Raw genomic sequence first — 16,527 nt, 5'->3', positions numbered from 1 at the left:
TTTTCAAAACGTTTATCTGAAAGTCTGTTTCTTCTGGGGCTAAGCACAATACCTCCCAGGCTGAACAGCTTTTCCACCGGCGCACTGGATGGTGTGGCAGTGTTGTATTTCATGAACACAGCTTTCACTCGGGGGAAACGGTTGAGAACTTCTAACTCTGAGCATGATCTCATGTACTCAAGTACCTCTGAGTCTGCGCTTAAGGACATTGCGTCTTCCTCTTCATCAAAAGAAAAAAAATCTTTCTCACTGGCGCTGCTGCGTGCGGCAACTTCTTGCTTTTTATTCTCACCCGGCTCTGCATCATGGGGTAGAGTGCGACACTCCGCGATGAGCAGCGCACGTGCCGTTTCTCTTCGCTCCGCTCCTCCTATCCAACGAACTTTACATTTCGGCAACGTCAAGGCAGCCAATAGAGCTTCCCTGCTCTCCAACACCGGTGCGAATCGCATCTTGATAGCCTAGGACAAAATGAAATAGAAGGCATAAGCTTAGTTTTCAGACACTCGCTCTATCAAGGAAGGCATAATGCATTTATCAAAATGTGGAATATTTATGAAGAAATGCCGGTTAATGGATAGGCATGCCTAGGCTACTAACTTTCAGATCGGCTATTAAGAATTGGCTTACCTGTACAATTACACCCGGTAGGTCTGCTGCCATCCTCGACAGTCCATTTTGGAGTGCCAGTGTCCTGGACATCAGGGTCTCCAGAGTTGGTAGAAGAGTACCATAGTAACAGTTATTTTCACCTTTGAAGATGTCCAAAGCTACTGTCAGCGGTTTCAGAACACTGCAGTATTCCTTTAGGAATAGATGTTCGCGCTCTGTCGAGGCTCTGATGTCCAGTCTAGTACAAAGCGTAGTCAAATCTTGGGCCGGGATGTCACTGATACGGGACAAGGCATTGTGGTAGGAATTCCACCTTGTTGATTTAGGCACTAGCATTTTTTTCCCACAGATTTCATCAACAATCTCAGAGGCCACGGTAGAACGACTTGCCTTTGTCCAAAGAGCAGCGCACTTCGCCGTTGCACTTCTGTACACACATTTTGAGTCACTGTTGGATGACAGACATTTGTCGATGTCATTGCACGATATCAAATTGAGCGTATGCGAAGCACACCTAAAATGCGGAGGAAGATAAAACTGTCCTTCTGTGGTCCCAAGCAACTCTTCCACATCTGTAAAAACTATATCTTGCTCCTCTACATCCTCCTCCTCAGGCTCAAGGGCTGCATACATCTTAAAAGCTTTTACAAAATTCGACCCGTTGTCTGTAACGGTGGCGGTGATCTTATGTGAAAGTACAAACGCTGAGTGAATCTGTTCCATTTCAAAGCCTATAACATCATATGTATGCTTGCCCTTTATTCTTTTGCATGCGATGGCAGCTTTCTCGCGATTAAAGTTGAGTGGATTGATCCAGTGCACAGTGATTCCCAGAAAACTCCTGTTATGGCTACTCCATATATCCGCAGTCGTTGACACATACTGCAAACTCTCGAAAGCTTTCTTTAATTCATTCTCCATTTTTAGATAACATTCATCCAAATAGCCCGTGAAAGTTCTACGATCTGACCATGGGTGCCTGTCTTCTGCTATAGGTATCTTGCTTAGTATCTTTTTGAAAGTGGGAGATTCCACAGTATTGATGGGCAACATTTCTTCGACGATCAACGAAGCAACGAGTTTGTCCAACTCTTTGTTTGGTTACCTGATGGTGAAAATGAAGTTTTAGCTGCTTATTTGGGCTTGGACTCAACATATCACCATCATTTCCCTGAGGATCTTGAGCTACAAGCTTCATGCTAGCATGTTTTGCTCTCAAGTGTTTGATGAGGTTGGCAGTTGAATTAATGGCTGTGGACAATAGTTTCTCGCCAGGACACAGTGTACACCTTACACTCAGATTTCTCTCCTTACATTCAACGAGTTTGAAGTAGTGTGAGTACCTCCAACCATCAAAAGTTACCGTTGCCTGCCTCCCGCTTGCGCTTGCCATGATTTCTTCTGTCTATCAACCACTCTGTATCTATGCTGCTACCAGCCTCTGTCACGTAGCCTACGGAGTGGAGCTTGTGACAATTGTGCAAGCGTGCAAGCTGAGAAGGCAGTGTTGCGGGCAAATCTGTCCCTGGGAAAAGTAACGTTGCGCCTAATTGAAAAAGGAACTACGTAACTAAGTAACTACGTTACTTTGTAACGCGTTACACACAACACTGATCGCGGACTATAACCAAAGTAAAGGAGCACCAAATAAAGGCTGTGGTTGTGTTTCTACAAAATGTTGACACAAAACGTAATTTCTGTCAACTATGACGATGTCCATGTTCAGTAGCCTATTTTTCATTTAGTCAAGCAGTGTCATGTGGTTTAATGCATGCGGTAACATGACGTGAGATAGACAGAAGATGAGCCTGTCTTTAGTAGCCTATCCCTGAATCCTGTCCCTCTCAAATCACTTTAAAATGGTGTGATTAGCAACCAGAATTAGAAAAAAAATCCCGGAGAGACATCCCCGGACCCCCGTGTTATTGTGATTAGGCTATAGGTCCAAATCTAAATGTTTGGGTTCAGTTTATGAAGTGTTGCTACAGCATAATACTGTGTGTTTGTTATTTATGGGGGGAATCAGTGCTGGGCCGGTCCATGAGAAAATTGCCAGGGCCGAATTTTGTTCCCAGTCCGACCCTGGTGAGGAGTCAAGCAATATGCCAAGGTTTCTGACAACAGGAGCGGATTTGACAATTTGACAACCATCAATGTTCAGACTGAGACTATGAGATTTGGACAGTTGAGGTTTGGGGCTGAGAAAGATTTCTGTTTTTTCTGTGTTGAGTTTTAGAAAGTTATCTTGCATCCATGTCTTTAAATCAGAAAGGCAGTTAGTGCGTGAACTGGGAAGAGGGTCAGTGAGGGAGGATGTACTGAGATATATCATCGGATATATTGGATTTTCATCGGCATAGCAATGGAATTGAAGGTCATGTCTACCGATGACTTGGCCAAGGGGCAGGATATATATAAGGAAGAGGAGGGGCCCAAGAACAGAACCCTGGGGGACAATACGAGTGACCGGGGATGAGGCAGACTTGTGTGGACCCAAAGTAACAAACTGTTGTCTGTTGGAGAGGTAGGACTGAAACCAGTGGAGGGCTATGTCTGAGATACCAAGAGCTGACAGGCTGGAGATGAGAACATTGTGGTTGACAGTGTCAAATGCAGCGCTTAAGTCGAGGAGGATGAGAATGGTTGGTGAGCCGTTATCAACAGACAGGAGGAGGTCATTTAATACTCGCAGGAGTGCAGTCTCTGTGCTGTGATGTGTACGGAAACCAGATTGGAAGTGCTCATACAGTGTATTGTTAGTGAGAAAGGAGTTGTGAAGCAACCACTCTTTCGAGTACTTTGGCCAGAAAGGGGAGGTTTGAAATAGGACGGTAGTTGGAGAGAGAGGTGGGATCAGAGTCAGGGTTCTTTAAAATGGGGGTAACTGCAGCCGTTTTTAGAGCAGGGGGAACACCACCAGAGCAGAGGCTAGAGTTAACTAGTACAGCCACTGGTTCACAGAATCTAGCTGTGGTGCATGCCTTAAAGCGATGGTTCGGAGTAATTTCACCCAAGGGTCCTTTGCACCATGACCCCGAGCCAAACACCCTCCCAGAACCTTTTTTCCCTTGGTCGAACCCTGGTCGAGTAGCGCTAACTATTGACGTTCTGCAGTCAGAATGGAACCAACTTTTAGCTCGTAAATTACCCCACTAATAATGCCCTGAATGGTATGAAACTTCTACAGTAGTACAACTATGACCTTTACTTGGAAAACGAGGCATTAGAAAGTTTGTAAGTACACCAGAAGTTTAGTAAAATAATACTTGCCTGATAGCTTCTACTCTCGGCTACCACCGCTATTGCTGCGTCAACGTCACTTCCGTAATTTTGGAAAAGCCCGTAAAAGTCCTGGCAGAAAGCGATGCATAAGGATGTAGTTGAACGACGCCAACTTTCAGGAATAACCATATTTTTTGAGTAGAACCAGTTTGCAACAATTATTAGGTAACACTAGGTTGAAAACACTTCGTAAAAAATAATATAAAAAAAAAAAAAAAAAACGTTGGATATTATCAAAAGTGATCGCGCGAGATCCTCCACAGAGCACAAATATTGCCGGAAGTGACTACCGGTAAAGTCGTGAAGAAGGAGCAAGCCAGAGAACAAGAGATAAACATGGCAGAGTTTGAAGTGAGAGGCTCAATTTTGAAGGTCGCCCGTACCTATTCGAGCCTGAATATACAGACGAGGAGCTACAAGCCATGGAGGAAAATCGGAGAGCTGCAGAAGAGGCGGCGGAGATTGCAGATGACCTAGACACACCAAACAGATGTGCAGGGGACTGGTGGTGTAGCTGTACCCATGGCTACAGAGAATGAGTGTTTGTGTTGTGTCGGGAGTCAGATGTGTTTCGCGAAGAACTGGAGAACTCCGAGGCACCCTGTCTTACAGCAATGGATGACTTTCCGGCACTTATAAACCCATCTGTTGTAAAGACATTTTTTCACGTGCCTAAAATAAACTGGAAGAAAAGACCTGTTCCAGAGGGACCCAACGGCCAATTATCTGCCAAGTAAGTAGACCACTACTTATTTTCTTCAGTGCCTCAAATGAAATTGTGTGAATTGGCCAAATTACTAAATATTGTTGACCCTTCATTGCTCTTGCTTTCTTATGTCCACCCCCAGACAGTGTAGATTGGTGGCATATCAGATAGTATTGGATTGGGGCTTACGAGGTGAGTGTCTGGGGCGCAAGGAGAGGAGAGTCCTGCCAAGTTGTGTGGTGACCACCATTAGGACCAAGTACCCCTCCCCCACCGGGGAGTACAAAGGTTTTGAAGAAGCAGAGGAATTGGAGACAATTCTCTGATTTTGTAAATATTATTTAAATAATGTAAGTTTATGCCATAGTGAAAGCACAATGTAAATATGTGAAGTTGTAAATAAAAGTCGTTAAAATAAAAGTGTAAGATGTATCAGAACTCGTTTATTGACATTATTATAGAACTATATACAAAGAAATGGTAATGTAAAACCAAATAATGGATTGAGGGACTGTCGTTCACAACAAACAACAAAGCTTCACTGCGACTTGAACCGAGATGTGTATTGTTCTAACAACTCCGACTTGTCAGGCCTGGGCACAGGGGCAATGTTCTGCAGAAGCCTTTTCTGGCGAGGTGGAGGACGGGGCCAATCTTCTAGGTTGCGCTCATCCCTCATCTTTAAGGTGTGTTCCATGAGGTCTTGACGGAATGGCTGCACACCTCTCATATACACGGGCCTGGCAATCCACTGACGACTGCCCTTTGAGTAGGCAAATGCGAATTGGGGTTTTCCTTTCAAACACATAATATAATAACAAATTATGTAATAACACAGTGTACATACAGTATTTGCACACAGCACAACTGTTGTGTCTATTGGTTTCTTCTGCAGCTGACATTCCAAAAATCACTGACCTTGACTATCAGGTCTTACTCATATAATTTTAGAATGACAGAGACGTTAGTAGAAGGCAGTAGTAGAAGACATTAGTAGAAGGTGTGTGTCTTCCTTTGTTTTGGCCTGTTTCTTGCCAACATTGGCGTTGTGGTCCATGACTGCAAGTTGTGTTCTGGCCAGCATTGTGTCATACGAAAAGTGAAGCCTTTTCTGTGTGTACTTCAGCATTGCTGAATGAAAAACTTCCAGGGACCCTGTGTAGGTGCAATGCAACCCCATACAAATATTAGCCAAAAACAGGTGATAATGTACTCTGAAGTGATATTTACAAGAGCCTCTTGTCAGTGTAGACCTAAATGTGTTTGAGTGGGAAAGTGCAGTAATATTTCTGTGGAAGTAGCATGTTGCAAAATAACTTGTCACAGATATAAAAAAAAACTATGAGTGAAAGGGAACAAAACTATTGTGAAGGCATACCTGTGTGTTTAAACAATGCCATCTGACGCAAGTCACGCAGCAGGTTTTTTTCCAGGACAATACTTTTTAAAGCCCGGTATGCTGGGGAATCCTACGGAGCCCTCCGGGTGACATGGGGAAAAAAAACATGGGTTAAAAAAACAAACAAAAAAAAAGTCATGGGAAAAAAAACATGAAGAAAAAAAAAAAAAAAAAAAAAAAAAAAAAACGATGTACTTTTGCGGGATCTCGCAAAACCTTTGCGGGATCTCGCAAAACTTTTTTTCTACTTTTGGAACTTGCAGGGCTTCCTACTTGACCCCAATAGGCCCACAAACCACTACCGCCAGATGGCAATCATATCATGATACTATGATTGCTCTGTCACTGTTGCGTTTTGTGGGTTTTTTGGACACATTACATACAGTAGGCCTATGACACGGGAGGGGGACACCTGCGTGCAGACACACACACACACACACACACCAGGCGCGTAGCAAGCACGGGGGATGTGGGTGTTATAACGTACACAATTTTGCTGGAAAACGATTCTACCCCCCACACTTTTTGTCAGATTAAATTGAAAGTAAAATATGGAAATAAACGCTCCCGTAAAGAGTTGGAACTGTATCTATAACTCACACACATAGACACAAATAAGTCTGTTGATTTGATTGAACGGTCATCCAGCCAATCACATCAATTTAGGTGAAGAACCAGAGCCGCTCTGATCAAATTCAAAGTGTCGCGCTTTCAAGGCTATGCTGCTGCTTGGGTCTGCATTGTAACGTCTGCAGTGAGCAGATTTCAGATAGAATTGAAATGATAATTGTTACCGCATTATGCTAATTTAGTTAACCAAAATTCACTGTCTGACTGACAGTTTTTGTCACAATGCAGGGAGTCAAAGTGAAAGCGGGGTGCGTGCACCAAGTCACCTGTTTCTGCAGGAAAACCTTTGGCTACTGTTCTCAGAGCATTATGCTTTCTCTGCCTATGATCTGCAGCTTTTCTCAAACTATGGGCCTCCTCAACAATTAACCTACTACTGCTCCACGTAGCCGCGAAATTAAGTTATGCCCGGTGCTTCACACATCTGCTCATTTGCAGCATACTTATTCATTTGGTGTCATCAACTATATAGACATAGCCCAGTCAGCACACATACAGTACGTCTCCAAGACGCTTGGAAAGGAACAGCTCAATTACATCGCGTTCCATTTAGAACGTCTTATTTGATCTGATCTTACAAACGGCGGCATCAAGACACATTTGAGTTCTAGGCTACATCGGAGATAGAACGCTTATGATCGCTCATGCAATGTGTGCGTCCCTGCAGCAAGTGAAACTGTAGCCTAACGTGGGATAGAAGCAACAATAGTCTAAACAAGAATGTGGCCTCCTGTAACTATCAATGGAAAAATGCATAGAAACTGCTAATCATAATCTTTAAATTGACATTAATTAAGCTGGCTATATGCAACACAATTTATTTATATTCCCTTTGCATATGTTTGGGTAGACTTCAAAACGTTTTTGAATTTGAGCTTACAGTTCTGTGTCCTTTACATTTATTTAATAGGTATTAGTGATACCTCGAAATTAGGCTGCTGGCTGTTAGGCTGTTTATTGTAGCCTGCTAACCCATATGCACAAAACATAATTTCTGAAATGATTTCTTGATTTATAACATGAGATATGTCTCCATGTAGGGTAGTGTCAAATAGTGAAGTGATAGCAGGTAGCATGTAGGCCTACATGTCACATGAGCCACACATATGAGGGGCGCTGCTTCTTCTGTCCCTCCCAAACTGCATTAAAATGGTGTGTTTAGCATTTTGTTTTCGGGGGAGAAACTCCCGGACACCAATATAGTCCGCACCCCTCAGAAAATACTTACAACGTCCCTGTAGGGAGTTATTTATAATTTGGCCAGAGTGTTTCATTTTCCTATCCCACAACCCCCTCACTTAAAAAGCTTGATATGCCTCTGACACACACACACAACATACAGGAACATCACAATGCAACTAAGCTCGGCGCTACAATTATGATCAAAGGCCTATGCAATTATTGACAGAATTTAACGGACCTTTGTTCCTCCCGGTTCGCTAGTTCGGCCCTCTGATATGATTGCCATCTGGCGGTAGTGGTTTGGGGTCAAGTAGGAAGCCCAGCAAGTTCCAAAAGTAGAAAAAAAGTTTTGCGAGATCCCGCAAAAGTACATCGTTTTTATTTTTTTCTTCTTCGTGTTTTTTCCCCACATGACTTTTTTAAAAAAAAAATTTAACCCATGTTTTTTTTTCCCCATGTCACCCGGGGGGCTCCGTAGAATCCACCTTCATCCACCTTTTCCTCTGTTGTTCATTGTCTGTCAGAGGGGCATGATGGCATGTGTGTTGTACACCGGCTTCCTCCCATCTGTGTACGCCAACAATGTGTTGGAGCAGGGATTTCCACCTACGCACACATTCCTGGTGGAGATAGAGGAGGTCTTCATTGAAGATTTACATGATTGTTTTTGGGCAGTGTTTGGTCCTACAGTACAACTGCCCAATGATGACAGAAATGTGTTCTTACCTCACCATCTCCGTGACTGGAGCTACAGGACCAGTACAAGTGATTACTTCTAGATTTATGCCAGGTCTGCAACTCTTTATTCTCCCTCTTATTTGCTGCAGTGACTAGCTTCTTCTTGACACCTAAATGAAACAACAAAGAGGGATGGATAAAGATCAGCATTTTAAAAAACTGCACAAAGACATGGGGTGAAATTGTTGTTTTTTCTGGTTGGCATAACACTTACTTTTGTTGACATGCCACGCATCAAACTCATGCCGGATGTTGTTGTAGGTCTCCCTCATAATTTTTCTAATAGATAGGGGCTCTATCGGTTGTGACGACACCGACATCCATACCCATGGTCAGGAGATGGTCAAGGCCTCTTTGAAATCCTATCACCTCCATGGCTACTGAGCTGGTAGTCTCCGTAACCTATGGAATAAAATGTTCAGAGTTGACAGACCATAAATACTGTGAAGCAATTTACTACCCACACATTTTGGTTGATAACTAGCCTGGCTAGCGCCACCACTTGATGAGACGTGGTCTGGGAACCAAACGTTCATTTTCTCGTATTTGAAAAAAATGCCCAGATCCGTTTATTGGGTGCCACGGATGTCCATCAAATGCGTCTGTGCATAGCTCATCATCGTCTTGCTTTCCCACCTGTTCTGTGATTGGTTCCCTATCTCAGGCGAAAATTTGCTCCATGGTCTCCAGGCTGCCTTAGCAGCGTGAATCAAATCACGCGCAAGGCAGCATGGGAACACCCAGGCTAGTTGATAACTTCATTTATTGAATAATGTATGGATGTTTACCTGAACTAATTCAAAGTGGAATCTCCTTTGTGGCATCATCCATGAAGGAGTACGTGGAATATTTTGCACTGAAACCTGTAACACAAAAGCATTGACATGAATACAGATGAACACAAATTAATATCAGTATAGTATTTATGGTTTTTTTTTACGTGCATCCCTACACGTGGTGACAACACACTGGATCACTGCTACACACAGTTCAATAACAGTTACAAAGCGAAGTCTCTACCAGCTTTCGGAAAATCAGATCATGCCGCTGTTTTCCTACTGCCTATGTACAAACAGAGAAGTCGGACGGACCCCCAGTGACGAAGGAGGTCAAAGCTGGACTGACCAATCGGAAGCCAGGCTACAGGGGCGCCTTTGCAACGTTGACTGGGAGATGTTCAAGACGAACTCTGCTGACATCAATGAGTTTACGGAAGTATCATTGAGTTACATCAATATGCTAACTGATTCCATCATCCCAACTGTAAGATCCTAAGCTTCCCTAACCAGAAGCCATGGGTGGATAGAGAAGTGAGAACGGCATTAAAGACACGCACCCATGACTTATAATGCTGGGCTTATTTCAGGGGATATGACGGATTACAAAGCAGCATCTTATAGTTTACGTAGAGCTATTAAAGATGCTAAGCGGCTATAGAGACAGAGTTGAAGCTGATTTCTTGGAGGGTGATCCAGCACGAGTGTGGAAAGGACTCGAACCATCACTGGCTTTGAAAGAAAGTCCCCTCCTATGATGAATGTGAGTAAAGCCCTCCCTGATGAACTTAATGCTTTTTATGCTCGCTTTGACATGAAAAACACAGACTATATTGGACTAGCTGCAGCATGTGAAGCAAATGAGGATGCACCTTTCTGTGTCTCTGAGGTCGATGTGAGCAATGCCTTTAGGAGGGTAAATTGTAGAAAAGCTACTGGACCGGATGGAATTTCTAACAGGGTTTTGAAATCCTGCGCTGCTCAGTTAGTTCCTGTGTTCACTTATATCTTTAACACATCATTGGCTCAAGAGACAGTTCCTACTTGCCTCAAGCAGTCTGTTATTGTTCCAGTACCGAAAAACAAAAGTCCATCATGTCTGAATGACTACCGCCCAGTAGCCCTGACGTCTACAGTGATGAAGTGTTTTGAGAAGCTTGTGAAAAACATTATCTGCTCATCCCTCCCTGCCTCCTTCGACCCCCTCCAATTTGCTTACAGAGCCAACAGGTCTACAGAGGATGCCATCTCAAACCTCATACACACCACCTTAACTCACCTGGAGGAGGGGAATGGGAATTATGTGAGGATGCTGTTCATTGACTTTAGTTCAGCATTCAACACGATATAGATGAAGGCCTTAGGACTGAACACCACCCTGTGTCACTGGATATTTGACTTCCTCACCAACCGTTCACAAGTGGTTAGAGTGGGGGGTCTGACATCTGACTCATTAACCATCAGCACTGGTGCTCCCCAAGGCTGTGTTTTGAGTCCACTGCTGTACAACATCTACACACATGACTGCAAAGCCAACAGTAGTCATACCTCCATCATCAAGTTTGCAGATGACACAGTGATCTTGGGCCTGATTAGTAACAACAATGAACAGTTCTACTTGGATCAGGTTGATGAGGTGGCACAGTGGTGTCAATCTAACAGCTTGACACTGAATATCAATAAAACCAAGGAAATGGTAGTGGATTACAGAAGGCAGCAGCAGAACTACAGTTACACCCCACTAATGATCAGCGGGCAACCTGTAGAGAGAGTCACAAGTTTTAAATACCTTGGTGTCCACATTACTGAAGACTTAACATGGACTGTTAACACTCAATATGTTCTGAAGAAGTCCAGACAACGACTCTACTTCCTTCGTCAGCTAAGGAAATTCAAAGTTTCTACATCCATCATGAAGGCCTTCTACACTTCAGCGGTTGAGAGTGTTCTAACTGGTAGCATCATCACCTGGTATGGGAACTCCACAGTTAGAGATTGTAGTACTCTGCAGAGAGTAGTGCGCCAGCTGAACGTACTATAAGAACTCAACTCCCTGCTCTACAAGATATCTATTCCAGAAGAGTACTCCTAAGAGCCCAAAAGATTCTGAAGGACTCTTCTCATCCTAACAATGGATTATTCCTACCGCTGAAATCAAGAAGACGCCTATGTATTCACAAAGCCAGAACTGAGAGACTCAGGAGAAGTTTTTATCCCCAGGCCATCCGAACTCTGAACTCACACTATACTGACTTTGCACACATTCACTCCTCAGCACTCTCAAACATTTCCCAACTCTGAACTCACACTATACTGACTTTGCACTCATTCACTCCTCAGCACTCATGACCCCCCCACACACACACACACCCACACACACCTACAAGACTTTAGCACTTTTACATCCCTCTCCCTATGCTACAGACCTTTTTATTTATTTTCTTATTTCATCACACGTCAAAACACACACACACACACATATATCTGACTTTCTCCAACTTTTGCACACTTTTTATTTATTATTTTTGATTTCTCCTCCATCTACCCATGTCCTTGATTGCCTAGCCTTTCTGCCTTGCCACTTAATCTACTAAACCCCTCTTCTACTCCCCCCCCCCATTAATGCACAAATAGGCTGACACCAGACATAATTTCACTGCATTTCTTACTTCCAGTAACTATATGCATGTGACAATAAACTTCCTTGTATCCTTTTCAAAAGTTTACGCACATTACTCTCTATGCTTACCAGGGCTGTCACACCGCGCATCTCCAGCCAGGGCAACTTTTTCTTCTGTGCCAGTGATTTTTAGGCGTTCAATAACGCAGCCCTGATGGTTTTGGTATGCACGGTTGATGACTGGGATGAGATACTTTGATTGTATGGTGTAGAATTGAGTTTTGCCAGGGATTTGGAGGTTTAGAAGAAATGCCCAGTCTCTTATATCTGTATAGGTTGCTCCGGTGAATAATATTGTGGCAGAGGTGAGTAAATTGTTTTGGCCCATCTTCCTCTGGTCTGGGCAGGATTGCCAAAACCCATTGTGTCCTTGCAGGCAAGTCCATCGTATTTTTAATTGGCTACCATTTTTGGTCAACTTCCGGTGTTCAATGGCCATTCCACAATGGCAGCAAGTTTGGAACATTTGCATTATGCTCGATTCATCCACTATCCACTTTCTCTCTGACCATCCATTCTTTGAGCCATGGCTGGATGTAGAGGCCGAGCCTGAGCCTGATGGGTTGGATGGGGAGGTGTCACTTAGTGGCTTGTAGCTGTCGTCCTTAGGGTCGTCTAGTCGCCATTCTCCAAAACTTGTACTCATTTCATGAAGAGAATCCTCTTCTTCCTATGGAACGACAGGGAAAAAGTTTTGAGTTATGACGAAAAAGTAAAGTTTCACTTCAGACTTCAGTGTTAACAAAGTGTATATTTAGGAAGGAGAGAAGTAAACGATGCACTCACTTGTGAAAAGATTACAGGAGCAGCATGAGGGGGAGGGCAAGATGCTGATGTAGCACCCAATTCCTTGTGATGTAAAACAAACTCAGTATAAATTCAGTGATCAATTACAGTGACAACACCTGCAATGCAAAGCTTGTGCATTGTATTACTTATATAGCTTGTATTACCTCTGAAAGTTTCCATGTTGGATGGCGGGCCATGTATTGGCCAGATAGAGAATGCTGGGTACGTGGTCTAACCACAGCTTGTTCTGGACTTGTAAGGGATAATGTTAGGATTGAGGATATGCTCGTAGATGTGGGCTTATTACACTGGTGTCCCGGCTCTTTATGGGGGTAGACTGAGGGAGTCCAATCATGTCTGATTCATCAATAGTTGCCTGAGCAGACTGTTGATCACCAGCCTAAAATGTGGAGGACATCCAACACAGCAATACATGAAATCATTGACGTGGTTTGACAGAACACAGTTATTGTCCTATGGCAAAATAATAGATCATGTCCAACACACACATTCACCCCCACCCCCCAACCATCTGAGCTTTCACACTCACCCCCACCCCCAACCATCTGAGCTTCCACACTCACCCCCACTATCTGAGCTTCCACACTCACTCTCACCCCCACCCCCACTACCAACCATCTGAGCTAACACATTAGATCAGGGTTGTTCTACTTCCCTGAACGACAAATTTGCCCAATTTATCTAACCCACAAAAACTACACAAATCTACTGTAATGAGAAATTGTTGAATATTGTAATGCAAAAACTTTTGACATTTTAAATTTGACTTCTGGCTGCATAAAAACACACAGTGTTTCATGATGTGCCCTTCCCCAACCTACAGTTCCCTGTACACGAACATGTTATCAGCAAAATAGTGCTATTACCTCTTATTAAGCTTACCTCTACTATGTCTGTGGCCGGTGGTCCCACTTGTGGAATAGCGTTCCTTTTCAGGTATACTTTATTCAAACTTTTTGGGTTCTTGGCTTTACTGGGATAACAGAAGTCATCTTCATCGAAATGTCTGCTACAGACACGGTAGCGCTTCTTCATTAGCGTCTCGACTGGCGTCGTGATGTCCATTTGAAGAACAATAAGCCACTGTTGTAGAAGCTCCAGGTCATTGTAGCGAAACGGTAGACCATGGAAAGTCTCTAGATTGAACTTTTTGGCTTTTAAACCGCAGCCGGGATGGATACACATGGGTGGCATCTTGTCCTATCTTTTCACTCCCACTGTAGTGGTCTGAAGCAGGGTCTGAAGTAACTCTGACTATCTCACAACAATCCTCTGCTCAGTCACGTGATGTTACACAGCTGTTTCCGTCAACAAAGTTTCACGTGAGAAGCAAAACCTTTAGCTGAATTTCAAACGTTTTATAAATGCTTGTATTTTCAGGTCAACACTTAAAATATATTTACTATATCATCCCGTTTTCTGTAAGTTTACGGAGTGTTGAATTCACTACCTTTCCCCTTACACTTTTGCGTTTTGAAAAGGACTTTTACGGGCTTTTCCAAAATCACGGAAGTGACGTCGACGCAGCAATAGCGGTGGTAGCTGAGAGTAGAAGCTATCAGGCAAGTATTATTTTACTAAACTTCTGGTGTACTTACAAACTTTCTAATGCCTCGTTTTCCAAGTAAAGGTCATAGTTGTACTACTGTAGAAGTTTCGTACCATTCAGGGCATTATTAGTGGGGTAATTTACGAGCTAAAAGTTGGTTCCATTACGACTGCAGAACGTCAATAGTTTCTGACAGCGCTACTCGACCAGGGTTCGACCAAGGGAAAAAAGGTTCTGGGAGGGTATTTGGCTCAGGGTCATGGTGCAAAGGACCCTTGGGTGAAATTACTCCGAACCATCGCTTTAAGTAGGGGGGTGGGGGCAGGATCAAGGTGACAGGAGGAGGGGATAGATTTAGTGATGATATTTGAGACAGTAAGGGCATCAACAGGTGTAAAGTGGGTGAGTTTAGGGCCCAGTGAAGGAGAATATGTAAAGACAGATTGAGCAGAAGGTGGAAAACTATGGTAAATCTGATCAATTTTGTCTTCAAAGAAATGAAGGAAAGCCTGGCACTGCTCAGGTGTTTTGGGGCAGGCAGTCACAGTCTTTCCTCCTTTTTACCAAATATAATTACTATTTTTCTTTGTTCAACTGAAGAAAATATTGAGACATCCAGTTGTTAATCTTGTCAATACACTGACAAAGAGATTCAAGAAGACTATATAAGGCGAAAGAGCTAAGTAAAGTTGGGTGTCATCGGCATAGCTATGATAGGAAATCAAATTGTTTGTAATGGTTTGTCCAAGTGGGAGCATATAGAGGCTGAATAATAGTAGCCCCAAGATCGACCCCTGGGGGACACCACAGGTCAAGGACGTTGGCGTAGAGGTACAGTTGCCGATGGCAACAAACAAACTCCTTTCTTGTAGGTATGATTTGACCCAGTTGATGACTATACCTGAAAGTCCAACCCAGTGCTCTAATCTGTGTAGTAATATGTTGTGATCAACAGTGTCGAAGACTAACCTGACTCTTGCCAGATGAATTTCGCCACTCATCCATCTGGGACCAATCCATTGGAGTGTTGCTTCAGAAGGCTGGGCCTAATCAAAAAATGCTTGCATATGATTGAATAAGCCACTTGTCCGTCATCTATTTACGTGCTACATCAACCACTGACATCGAAGCCAACCCGTGACGCTGATAACAGTCTCACAGTCGCTTCTACGCTATGTCACATCTATAAAACTCCCGCCCTGCGTCCTGATTGGCTGTACCATAAAACCGGGTGCAGAAATCAGTCTCAATGGAAGAGGTCCCAGATGGATATGACTGAAGCTAGGCGGAGCTAAGCGGAACGAAATTCATCTGGCGAGAGTCAGGTTAGTCGAAGGCTGCACTAAGAACCAATAACACTAGGACTGATGTTTTGCCTGCATCTGTATTGAGGCGTATGCCATTTCAAACTTTAATAAGAGTTGTTTAAGTTGCCCGAAAACCTGACTGAAAGTAATCAAAATACCCATTTTAGAGACTATTTTTTCAATAATTTTGCCAATAAAAGGTAGATTGGATATGGGCCTGTAGTTGTTTAGCATGGTGGCATCTAAATTATTCTTTTTGAGAAGGGGCTTTGCAACAGCTGTTTTCAGGGACTTAAGAAATGTGCCAGACAGTAATGATGCATTTACAATGTGAAGCACGTCTGCTGCTATGAGGTGAAGAACAGATTTTTTAAAAAAAAATGAAAGTGTCTAAGCAACATGTGGAAGAGTTGAGGGTCTGTACAGTTTTTACAAGAGTTTCATAGTCTATCAAACTAAACTCTGACATCAAGTTAAAGCGGCAGTTGGCAAGATTTTTTTGATCATATTCACTGAAACCAACACTATGGTCCGACAGAACAACATATATCAGCCGGTTAAAAAAAAAAAAAAAAAAAAAAACGCATTTCTACCTCCACCTAGAGCCTGTTATTTGTTTTGCAAAAATCCACAGCTCCCGGTTCTTCTGGTCCAATCAGAGCAGGGCTGTGTGAGATCTGATTGTCAATCACAGTTTGGTGCAGTCAGGTGCGCACAGACGAGCACAAACTCGAGAGGGTGCTCGGTGGTAGTGGGGGAGGGGCATGAGAGTTGTAAACATTCAAAATTTTGGCTACGTCCCCTCAATCTGTCAGACTTGGCAACTGCAGCTTTAAGTTCCCCTTCCCTTGAAGCT

General features: G+C 43.3%; 1 protein-coding gene across 1 annotated transcript; it reads right to left on the bottom strand.

Moving 5' to 3' along the window:
- Nucleotides 1–8,214: 8,214 nt before the first annotated feature.
- On the bottom strand, nucleotides 8,215–13,287 carry LOC125299443. Its single transcript, XM_048250717.1, has 7 exons — nucleotides 12,959–13,287; nucleotides 12,792–12,854; nucleotides 12,075–12,675; nucleotides 9,338–9,412; nucleotides 8,764–8,951; nucleotides 8,538–8,659; nucleotides 8,215–8,431 (listed from the first exon to the last, which is right to left on the bottom strand). Exons 1-4 carry the CDS (start codon nucleotides 12,989–12,991, stop codon nucleotides 9,348–9,350), a joined length of 762 nt encoding a protein of 253 aa, XP_048106674.1. The 5' UTR covers nucleotides 12,992–13,287; the 3' UTR covers nucleotides 8,215–8,431; nucleotides 8,538–8,659; nucleotides 8,764–8,951; nucleotides 9,338–9,347.
- Nucleotides 13,288–16,527: the final 3,240 nt, after the last annotated feature.

This window comes from Alosa alosa, chromosome 8, assembly GCF_017589495.1.
Source record: "Alosa alosa isolate M-15738 ecotype Scorff River chromosome 8, AALO_Geno_1.1, whole genome shotgun sequence".
NCBI lineage: Eukaryota > Metazoa > Chordata > Actinopteri > Clupeiformes > Clupeidae > Alosa > Alosa alosa.
The sequence above is the reverse complement of the archived record's forward strand: the minus strand, read 5'-3'. Positions and strand labels throughout refer to the sequence as shown.

What these genes read in the sequence shown, in the direction of transcription:
- LOC125299443 (XM_048250717.1), bottom strand. Translation starts at nt 12,991, where the DNA reads ATGGCCCGCCATCCAACATGGAAACTTTCAGAG. An exon ending in CAACATGGAAACTTTCAGAG is followed by an intron (nt 12,855 to 12,958) that starts GTAATACAAGCT and finishes TTACATCACAAG; the next exon opens with GAATTGGGTGCTACATCAGC. An exon ending in TGCGCGGTGTGACAGCCCTG is followed by an intron (nt 9,413 to 12,074) that starts GTAAGCATAGAG and finishes TTTGTGTTACAG; the next exon opens with GTTTCAGTGCAAAATATTCC.